This window comes from Triticum urartu, chromosome 2, assembly GCF_003073215.2.
Source record: "Triticum urartu cultivar G1812 chromosome 2, Tu2.1, whole genome shotgun sequence".
Lineage (NCBI taxonomy): Eukaryota > Viridiplantae > Streptophyta > Magnoliopsida > Poales > Poaceae > Triticum > Triticum urartu.
The window spans coordinates 108,860,657-108,872,511 of record NC_053023.1 but is presented as its reverse complement, the minus strand read 5'-3'; the positions used below and the strand labels follow the sequence as shown (position 1 = coordinate 108,872,511).

Here is an 11,855-nt window from a genome sequence, read left to right as displayed (position 1 = left end):
TTTTGTGCCAAAATTTAACCATAGATTTAACTGACAAAATGTTAATGCATGTCATAAAAAATTATATCGTTGGATTCATATTTGAGCATAGTTTTCAATGATACTATTTTTTGTGATACTCCCTCCATCCATATATATAGGGCCTAATGTGTTTTTTAGACATCCTTTGACTATTGATAAGATTAGTAATATATGAGATGTATAATGTGAAAATTATATCACTGGAAGCTCCTTCCACGCATGGATTTGACGGTATGCTTTGTGTAATTTGCATGTCATATATTATTGCTCTAGCATATGGTCAAAGTTAGCCACGAAAAATGCATTAGGCCCTATATATATGGATGGGGGAGTATGCATTAACATTTTGTTAATTAAATTCATGTGCAAAATTTGGCACAAAATACTAAGGGGACCAATAATATGTCATTGAGGCAGGGTGGTGAGGAGCAATTATCTTTTGCAGATTAATGTATCATTAATATTTCATTGAGGCAGGGTGGTGAGGACTTTCGTTGGTGACTATGTCCAGGCATTACTGGTCCACTTATTGCGAAGGCTCCCGCTCTTCGAAAGGTGTGTTTTTTTGCTAAGCTACAAGGCTTTGCGCGAGTGGAGATGGAAATTGACCAATTCGATCAAAATTGGACAGGGAGGTTTGTATCGTGAGAGGTCAATTCGACCGAAAATGGAGCTACGGAGGTTTATATTGCGGTAGGGCTGCGCCTGTGAGAGCAACTTCGCTCTTGTATTAGACTCATCTTAGCATAGATGATTCGGTGCACATCCAAACTGCCAAATTGGTACCTAGCGAATCCCAAACCTAATTCGGGCCACCAGAATCACTGGCAATACTATGCCTAGGTGCCACTCCTTCTTGCCTCAATGAGAAAAATTGTATACTGTTTTGCCTTGGGGGCTCCCACTTGAGCGATCTGGTTATCGCGTAATCGTGCGCCCTTTGAGAAAAAGTTGATTAAAACTCTGTTTGAGACTGTGTTTATAGCTTGTTCTCTTGTTCTATATTGGGCAGGTCTGCAAAAAGGAGATGATGTGAAGAAACTTCGTGCCGGAGCAGAAATGATCTGTGTCGAAACAATGGCGTTGGTGAGGATCTGTGATGCGTCTTCGAAGATTGGAGGACAGTAAGAAGACGTGTTACCGTGCCATGGCGTAGCGCGTAGAGTTTCTTTTGGTCACCCTAGTCTGTCCTTGGTGGTGGCCTGCCTTGCCTTGACTTGTTTTGGGCTCCTGAAACTTTGGCCGATTTCAGTTTGTAATAGGGATAGTTTATTTTGGTGCCGCTAGGTTTTCACCCCATAGCATTCGTTTCAATGACGGGCGAATGCGGTGGGTTTTCTAATAGTGCGTTGAACTCGCTTTCCCTTCTTTTCCCATTTTCTGAATTCTTTGTAATACTGCTGTTTTTCCGTTCTATGCAATGGAAAGGGGTTAGCCTGGTTCCAAAAAAAAAATCAGACCACCAATATAGACATCGATCCAAAGATCATAAAAAAACACAACATAAAAATCAAATAGAAGTAGTAGTACTTCCCAGTTAAAAAGGAACGGAATAAGCACAAGATGCACGCAAACATATCGATTCACGGGGACGAGACTTACCCGCTCCTCCGTCGTGTGTCCATCCGTGCTCCCGTCTACGTGACTTGATTTGATTGGAACAAAATAAGGCTCAGCTCCACCTCCTTAAAATCAGGGGGGAGATGATTAGATTAGAAAGAAAAGAGAAAAAACAACAACCGCAGAATGAAGTGGAAACATGGATGGGAGTATGCGAAGAGAGAGGCGAAATCGCGGCAGCACCGGCGCTAATAAATCGCGCAACAGCCACCAGATCACCCTAGAACATTCCCGTAATCCCATCATTGACCGGAGGGGCAGCACTCGCAGCAGCAGAGAAGAGAAACGGCAACGGTAACGGACACGGACGCTACAGCGCGCCCGTTTCGGCCGCACGCGAACGTTCGGAAATTTCAAATACCGGGGGAGGGGAGGGCGAGGCGAGGCGTACGTACGTTACGTTACGGGCGGACCCGGCCCCGCCCGCGGTCAACCCCCTCCGGGCTCCGGCGCGGGCCCACGCGGAGATCGTCGCACAGTGCCGCCGGCCCCGCGTGTCATGGACGCGCAGGCCCGGTGGGTGGAGGGGCCGACGGGCGCGCGTGGGGTCTTTAAAAAAGGGGGTCGGGGCGGCACAGCGACTCCTCCTCCTCACCTTCCTTCCATTCGACTCCACTCCACTCCCCCCTCCCACCTCACCCTCGCCTCGCCTTTTTAGAGAGAGAAACACGAGCTCCCCACCCCCACCCCCACCCCCACCGAGGTAGTAGAGAGAGAAACCCAGCCCCAGACCTCCCCCCACCCTGCACCGAGTAGAGGAGGAGGAGATGGAGAGGCCGGCGCCGGTGAGGAAGTCGCACACCAACACGGCGGACCTGCTGGCCTGGCCGGAGGGGGCGCAGCCGGAGCTCGCCGACGGGGCCACGCCGCCGCCCAACCGCCGCCCGCACCAGGTGACTTCACGGAACGGAGGCGGATGCCCGCCCCCTGCTTCTCCCTTTTCGAATTGCTGGGTCAGGGGTTCGATTGTCTCGTCTCCTAACTCCTTTTCCCTTCTCTGCGCGTGCAGCCGTCGGAGGCGATCCACAAGGTGGTGTTCGGCGGGCAGGTCACGGAGGAGGAGGCCGAGAGCCTCAACAAGAGGTGAGATCGGGGGCATCTGGCCAGTACTAGTTGCGTGCTGGTTTCTCCTGCGGGGGAGGGTGCTCGGACGAACGATTTCGGGCTGTGTTCCCGTTTCGTTCGCAGATTTGGGCTTCGGCGATTATTAGATCTCTCGAGTTTTACGCCGCCTCCTTCGGGAATCGTTCGTCTCTGGGGATGCTTTCCTCGATCTGCGTATCTGGTGTCTAGGGAAATACGCCTGATTTGAATTTCTGTTTGGTTGGTGAGATATGTGCGCAGAATACTGCTGCTGTTGGATAGGCTTGTAGGGTCACATGGTTTGTGTGCTCGACTGCTCATGCAACGGTGTTTGCAGTTGCACCCACTGCGTCATACAAATTTTGTTGATGTGCTGTTGGGCGAGATTTTTTTTTTGAATTTGAATTTGAGCTGATTACTGATGTGTTTGCACCCTGATTTGTGCATAAACATCTTAATTTGCTTTGTTCTTTAGATCTTAGATAAAGAATGTTCCTGATTTACTTAATTACATGGTGCAGTTCACTGAATGAGCTGTTCATTTATTTACTTAATTTTCTCCTCAGGAAACAATGCTCGGCCCCCAAGTGGAAGGAGATGACAGGAAGCGGCATATTTGCAGCTGGAGGTGAGGCCGAGGAAGATGAATCCGCCAACGCTTCTGCAACACCCGTCCGAACGGCTTCAAAGAATTATCAGGTGCTGCTTTCTGCGAAATCTTTTTTTCTTACAGAACAGAAACATGCTGATTAATGCGCCCTTTTTCGATCTGCGATATTGCAAACTGAGTTAGCTGTTATGCATTGCTAGTAAGGACCATGGATTTTTATTTATTCGCATGCTGTGCTGAATGATTGAGAGGGTGGCACTTAGTATCCCCCTGATTTGCTTACACATTTGATATTAGCTGCTGGTTGCTAGAATCAACCTTGTTAAATGTTCTAACCTCCAGGTCAGAAGTTGTTGGGATGAATCTTGTGGAAAGGGTCTGGCTATATATAGTTAATATGTGGTCACATTGGTTGGTGACCTTTCCTTGTAAATTCTAATAGAACTGGACCTTGATTCAACTATTAAATTGGCCTTTGTTTTCCATTGCTTTGTTTGGTAGACAGTGGGATTTAGGTAGTCAGGTGAGTACTCTTGTTTTTTTCTTCCGTTCACAAGATACAGCATTGCAGCTTAGGTGTAGTGCTTCATGACATTTCTTAAAAGTAGATAGGAGGACTACATAATTAACTAGAGAAATACTCTTAAGTTAAAAAGTACACTATAGAATTACTGTTACTGCACTCAGTTTTTTCACCGGTACTCTAAAAAACTGTAAATTCGGCGCCTCTGGTGTCATGAATTACTTGCATATGCATACTGTAGTAAGGACTAATCGGTAGTGTGGTTTGTACGGTTACAAAACTAAGTACATTTCGCTCCATATAGACTTCCTGACAGAGCTCAGTCTGATTTTGTCAAACTACTACAGGCAATCAGTACCATAAGTCACATCTCCTTTGCTGAGGACGAGAGTGTCTCCCCCAAGAAGCCAACCTCCATAGCCGAGGTGGCAAAGCAGCGCGAGCTAAGTGGCACGCTCCTGAGCGAGGATGACAGCAAGCTGAAGAAGCAGGTATCCAATGCGAAATCAAAGGAGCTGAGCGGCCACGGCATCTTTTCTCCTCCAGAGGACCTCAGGCCACGCAACTCGGAGAACGGCTCGACCTCGCAGACGCCAGGGAAGAACGCACAGGTTCGCATTCCTCAACAAACACGTCTCCTCCTAATCTGGACACCGGACGGTTTCCCAGCTCTGAATGGAGTGCTTATATGCTTTCAATCACTTTCGGCAGGTGAGCAGCATCAAATTCGGAGAGGCCGACGACGCCGACAGCGTGGTGAAGACCGCGAAGAAGATCCCGACGAAGAAGTTCAACGACCTGACGGGCAACAACATCTTCAAGGGCGACGCCGCGGAGGCCCCCGGCACGGCGGAGAAGCAGCTGAGCGACGCCAAGCTCAAGGAGATGAGCGGCAGCAACATCTTCGCGGACGGCAAGGCGCCGGCCCGGGACTTCCTCGGCGGCATCCGCAAGCCCCCCGGCGGCGAGAGCAGCATCGCGCTGGTCTAACAGCGACGACAGCAACCCCTGATGGACAGGACAGGACAGACATAGCCTACAACATTCTTCGTTCTTCACCTTCACCCCGTCGCCGTCTCGTTCGATCTAGGAGTGATTGATTTCTAGGGAGCTTATTTTCTTTGTCGTCGTCGTTCGTTGGTGGGACTGATCTGCGATTGAACTTCTGGTTTGGTTTTTTCCCCTTTCCTTTCCCCGGCGCCGGGTGCTGCTTCCCCTTTCCCGTTCTCGCTGTTAATTAATCCTGATGGTGTGGTTAGTGGCTGCGGCAAGCAAGCAACGTTGATGGCTCGTTGGCTCGTCGTCGGGTCGCCTCTAAGTTAACAACAATTGGTGTGCATCTCGCTGCGTTTGTGGTTGGGTTGGGTTGGTTGGTCTTGGCGTACCTAAAGTGAGTGATGTTTCAGCTACTGCGGGATCTTGGATTCTCTTTTCTTATTGCGTGCTGCGTCTCGGATGCCCTGTTCGTCCGTTCCTGCAGCAGTGCCACCTAACTTCGTCCAACTACGACTTTCTGAGCGGCGCCAGCGTCTTTTCAGATTGTACCGTGACCCCAGCTTTCTCTCGGCGGGTGTGTCTAGGACACATCTAGATGTGCTTTAGTTATTGCACATCTAAATGAGTGAGTTAAGTATAGAGAGAAAAAGAAAAAAAAATATCTACACGAATCTCAATATAAGATCAATGACATAGGATTTAGATATGCAATATTTATAGCAATCTAGATGTGCTTTAGCAAAACTGTTCTCTCGCTCTCGTCGAGTCTGAATTGCGCGCGCACACACGGGGGCCCTCGCGACTGTTGCGCGCTCTTTGGATACGAACAAGTTCGCGGTGCTACTCTACAGTAGCTGGCTTTTTTCTTTTGGGGCATGTAGATGGGAGTTGCGCCTTGTGATGATGATGTGATTGATTAGCACGCAGGCACGCTTGGCATGGGATTGCGTACCGGCAAAAGCTTCGGCTGGCAATGATACCGTGACGTCAGTTGTGGGCATACGGGTATTTCTCATCATGATGAATAACTCCCAGATCTCCAAGTACATGACGAGTCTGCGGACATGTACGCAACCGTTTTCCTTAAACGCCTGCTCAGTTTTGGCCAATTTGAATTTCAGATGCATAGCAATAGCAAGTTAAAGTGTGGTTTCACACAACGCCCGATCATATAACAAAGAAAAGGACCATGTTCATAGTTTTTACATACCCAATCACGAAAGTATCTTAATATGTCCGTCCGTGAAAAAGAATGGATTTTTTTTTGCCTTGGACCGGCTATCCGAGCCTCCACGCTCACTCTGTCGTCGACTCCTCCTTCTCAGTTACCTCCTTCTCAGTCGCCTCTTCCTCCGGCGTCTCGAAGTCGGCTTTCAAGCGCTCCAACATTCTAAGATGGACGGCTTGGACGATCATCCTTGCATTGTCATCCAACTCGTCCATCTTTAAGGTCAACATGAATCCTCCGAAGCGGCCGCCATCTCAACCTTCATCTCTTCAAGCTAGGTCTTCTTCTCTTGGAGCTTCAGCTTTTTATCTGTCACCGCATTTCAACCTTTTCCTCCTTGATGTCAGAGCGCTTGACACATGCCTCCTCCTCCTTCGCCGAGATGTTCTCGAACTTCTTTGTCATCTTGACTGTCGTCCCTTCTTGCTTCTCCTTCTCCTCACACTTCTTTCCTAGGAACTCTCTTCTAACCTTTTTAAGCGACTTTTTTGTTGGTTAGGTTGGATCATCTGCTTCTTCGCCGGTGCTATTGCCAACGATCTTGATGCTGTTGACAATGAATTAATTTCAATTGGGTTGCCCACTTAACATCAACCAACAATGCATGAGGACGAAGCTCCTCTTCACCACCTTCAAGAACAAGTTGCACACACAGGAGGGTAACAAAGAAAAACATTGTCAACAAGTTGCATATCCGACCAAATGACCAACACATAGAGCATATCCGGCCAACAAGTTGCATATCTGACCAAATGACCAAGTTGCACACATATAACAACTTATTTGCTCGGTGACTTGCGCACCACTTAGTTGTTTCAAATGGCCGCAACAATTGCACACGGTCTCTTGGATGGTATAACATCAATGGTTGAGCGACTTAGTCCCATGACTGCGGATGAGTTTGTCGCGGTAGGCCTCAAAATTCTTGTGCTCATCGAACCAAGTATGAATGTGGGCCCAAAATATATACCACGCCCTTTTGCTTCGACATGGATCAAATCGATACTAGTGGCCAACCACGCATCACAAAACAACTCGTCCTCCCGCGTGTTGAAGCTTTCTTCTCTACCACTCTTTTTTGGATGGACCGCATAGTCCTTTGGATCAAGGACATCGTCGTCCTGCTCTAAAATATTCTCAAATATTCGGAGACACAACCAAATACTTTGAATCACTAATTAAGGAGTGGCCTTCGCAAAGGTCGCTCCACCTCCCTCCAGTCCTGACAAGGGCACCACTTCTTGCAACCTGGGATTTTTTCTCTTTTTTCGTTGTTCTTTTGAAACATTTTATCTCTTGAACTGTGTGTCCAAATCACGAACCTTATTCATCGTTGGATTTCTCATGTCGAGATCTCTGAAACAAGATCCCCGACTAGTAGGTTTCGACGTCCTTTTTTAACGAAAAACCAGAAACTAAAAAATCAAGGAAAACAAAATTGAAAACAAGGAAAAACTGAAAACCGGAAGAACATTTGTGCTTTTTCACTTTGTTTGGGGAAGCACACTATGCTTTTCCCTTTTTCGGGAAGCACAATTCACACAAGCACAATTGTGCTTCTCACGGAAGCACATTGTAACGCCCACGATGCGGCTATATCTCCCACGTGTTGACGCACGACTTAGAGGTATAATCGCATGGTGGTTTTGTCGCAAGAGGGGCAATCTTCACACAACCCCATGTACTGAATAAGAAAGAGATAAAGAATTGGCTTACAATCGCCACTTCACACAAATAACAAGTTAAACATACATCATCCAGAGTACAATCAAGGTCCGACTACGAAACCAAAATAAAAGAAGACAACCCCAAATGCTAGATCCCCGGTCGTCCCAACTGGGCTCCACTACTGATCATCCGAAAAAGACACATAACAACGACCAAGATCTTCATCGAGCTCCCACTTGAGCTCGGTTGCGTCACCTGCACTGGTATCATCGGCACCTACAACTGTTTGGAAGTATCCGTGAGTCACGAGGACTCAACAATCTCACACCCGCGAGATCAAGACTATTTAAGCTTATGAGTAGGATAAGGTAATGAGGTGGAGCTGCAGCAAGCGCTAAGCAAATATGGTGGCTAACATACGCAAATAAGAGCGAGAAGAGAAGCAACGCAACGGTCGAGAAGCTAGAAGTGATCAAGAAGTGATCCTGAAACTACTTATGTTCATACATAACACAAGACCGTGTTCACTTCCCGGACTCCGCCGAAAAGAGACCATCATGGCTACACACACGGTTGATGCATTTTAATTAAATCAAGTGTCAAGTTCTCTACAACCGGATATTAATAAATTCCCATCTGCCACATAACCGCGAGCACGGCTCTCGAAAGTTTATACCCTACAGGGGTGTCCCAACTTAGCCCATCACAAGCTCTCACGATCAACAAAGGATATTCCTTCTCTCGGAACAACCCAATCAGACTCGGAATCCCGGTTACAAGACATTTCGACAATGCTAAAACAAGACCAGCAAGACCGCCCGAATGTGCCGACAAATCCCGATAGGAGCTGCACATATATCGTTCTCAGGGCACATCGGATGGGCAAGACGTTGGGTTGGCATGGACCCTGGTTGCCCAGGGGGCGCCGGACATCGCCCAGTTCAGACCAACACTTAGAGAAGCACTAGCCCCCCCGGGGGGGTTAAAAATAAAGATGACCCTCGGGAGCGCGACTCCCTAGGGAAAAGTAATAGGTGGTGGTGGCAAATGTTAAAACCAAGGTTGGGCCTTGTTGGAGGAGTTTTATTCAAAGCGATCTGTCAAGGGGGGCCCATAACCCCAACCGCGTTAGGAACACAAAATCAAGGAAAATAACACCGGTATGACGGAAACTAGGGCGGCAAGAGTGGAACAAAACACCAGGCATAAGGCCGAGCCTTCCACCCTTTACCAAGTATATAGATGCATTAATTAAAATAAGAGATATTGTGATATCCCAACATATCCATGTTCCAACATGGAACAAACTTCAAATTCACCTGCAACTAGCAACGCTATAAGAGGGGCTGAGCAAAAGCGGTAACATAGCCAAACAACGGTTTGCTAGGAAGGAGGGTTAGAGGCTTGACATGGCAATATGGGAGGCATGATATAACAAGTGGTAGGTAGCGCGAGATAGCAATAGAATGAACAACTAGCAAGCAAAGATAGAAGTGATATCGAGGGTATGGTCATCTTGCCTGAGATCCCGCGAGGAAGAAGAACGAGTCCATGAAGTAGACAAACAGACGTAATCGAACGGATCCTCACAAACGCAACGTTACCGGAACTAACAAGAAGAAGCAAACAACATGGTAAACAACCATCACATAAACATGGCATGATGCACAATCAAGTATGATGCATGTCCGGATTAAAGAGGCATGGCATGGCAAAGTGCAACAAACAACACTACAAGTTAAGTGGAGCTCAATATGCAACGAGATGCATATTGATGAAACACCACATTACTTATTTAGTTCTCTCCCGTTTATGTACTCAACAATATTAAATGTTATTAAACATGGCAAGAGGTGAAGCATAATAAAACTACCTATCTAGGCAAATTTAAATGAGGCCGGAACAACAAGCAACAAGTCTGGAAAAATCCTCATATGCATATTATGAATTTGGTGTTGTTCTGCCCTAAACCATATTTTAGAGTTGTTAAACATGCAAGATGAGTGAACCATGTTAAACTAGGCATTATTCTACCCCATTTACATATATAATTTATTTAAAACCGAGCTACGGTTAATTAGTTATGAATTAAATCATTTTAGCATGGCAATATGCAAATTATATGCAAACATCATTTTAAACATGGATGAAAGTTGGACATTATTAATCTACACATAATTCTAAGCATTGTACATATACAATGTTTTTACATATGATGCACGGATGATTGATTATTATATGCATGAAGTTTGATGGCTTTTCTGCAAAACTATAAACCCCTGGATAAATAGCAAATTCGCTGAATTGGGAAAAAGCTTGGTGGGCTGAATCTGGAGCAGGTTGGGCCAACAGAGAAAAAAAACAAAGGAGGCGCTGGGGGCCTCACCATGGGCTTCGGCTTAGTTGGCAACGCAGGCCGGTCGGAGCAAGCCGCGGGTCCTGGGCCGTGGGGAGGCCCACGTGGAGGTCGTCCTCCTCCCGATCCCGCCTGGATCGGGGAGACAGGCGGTGACGAATGACGGCGGTCGGCGCCGGAGGTGCTGGTCGGCAAGCGACGGCGCACGATGGGATCCCGGCGAGGGGAAGACGCGGGGAGGGCAGCAGCCGGCGAGGAACGAGGCGGGCATGGTGGATCCGAGCGCCAATGAGGGAGGCCGACGCGGTGGGTGCGGGGCGGCGCCGGATCCAGAGCATCCCAGCGAGATCCGAGGCAGCGGCGAGGGGATCTCCGTTGGGGCGCCCTACAGAGAGAGATGGGTGAGATGAGAGAGATCCAGTTGGGAAGGAGAGGGATGCAGGAGGCGTGACCTGGGGTCGAGGTGGCCGGCGACGAGCATGCTCCGACGGCCTTGGTCGCCGGCGGCGGACGGCGGGGATGTGAGGGAGGAGAGATTGGGGCCCTCCTGATCTGGAATGGAGGCAGCGGCGTGCTGAAATCAAGGTAAGGGGGCTGGCGGCTGCCAAAAATGGAAGGGTCCTTCCTTTTATAGGCAGGGGTCTAGGGTTGGGGGTTTTGCTCCGTTTCGGAGCCGTTTGATCGCTATCGGACGGTCCGGAGCGGAGGGGGAGTAGGTGGGCTGTGCAGAAGGCCTCGGGCTGAGGGGAGAGGAGAGGAGAGAGAGAGAGAGGCCAGCAGCAGTTTTCGGAGACCGAAAACATCCGACGGTTTGACGGACTATATTGCCGCTATAGTTATCCGTTGGGGCATCAAACGAACTCCGAATGCGATGAAACTTGGCAAGCAGCCTACCTACTCTATAATAAGACCACACGCCAACTTTCATCCAATTCTGAGAACACTTTCTGACCACTAATAAAATAATATTTCAGACGTGCCGCGGGCGCGTGCGAGTGTGTCTGGGCTCAGAACGGACAACGGAAAGAACTGGGAGACCCAAACGGATCCAAGTTTTGAAAACATGATGATGCAATGCAAATGATGACATGGCAAAGAAATGACATGGCAACGACAATGAATACTGGAAGACAACTTGCGCGTCAGTCTCGGGGCATCACGACACTCCACCACTACAAGAGGATGTCGTCCCAAGATCTAGGATAGCACCGGAGAGAAGCAGAAAAGGAAGAGGAGAGGTAAACTAAGTTGCTTCTTTGACAAATGAGTGAAACCAAAGAACCTTGTGAGGTTGAACAAATTGAAAGAAAAAATACAACGAAGATGTCCAAAGTTGAAAACACTCCGTTAGAAAAGAGGAACAAGGAACATTACTAGAATCTTGTAGGTTGAAAGACATAAGTAAAAAGGTTGCAATGGACAAGAAGTACATGCAAGCACTCCGGTTGAAATGAGATGTACCAGGAACGATAAAGATCAATTACGACAGCACTCCGGTTGGAAATGGAAGGTAAAGAATATGAGCTTGGCAAAATGAAAGCACTTGGATGAGAGTCCGGTTAGAAGAGGAATGATAGACACAACACTCCGGTTAAAACAAGATAGAGAAGGAATAAGAATGATATAATTTGGGAAGCACTCCGATTGTAAATGGAAGGAATTTAACATGAACTTGGGAAGATTGGATGATACTTGATGAAATCAACAACACACCGCCTCCAGAACTATTGAAAGAATGGCACAATGGGTA

General features: G+C 47.7%; 1 protein-coding gene across 1 annotated transcript; it reads left to right on the top strand.

Annotated features, from left to right (window-relative positions):
• Positions 1-2,274: 2,274 nt before the first annotated feature.
• LOC125536173 lies at positions 2,275-5,196 on the top strand. Its single transcript, XM_048699336.1, has 5 exons — positions 2,275-2,534; positions 2,651-2,724; positions 3,291-3,423; positions 4,205-4,468; positions 4,569-5,196. Exons 1-5 carry the CDS (start codon positions 2,409-2,411, stop codon positions 4,845-4,847), a joined length of 876 nt encoding a protein of 291 aa, XP_048555293.1. The 5' UTR covers positions 2,275-2,408; the 3' UTR covers positions 4,848-5,196.
• Positions 5,197-11,855: the final 6,659 nt, after the last annotated feature.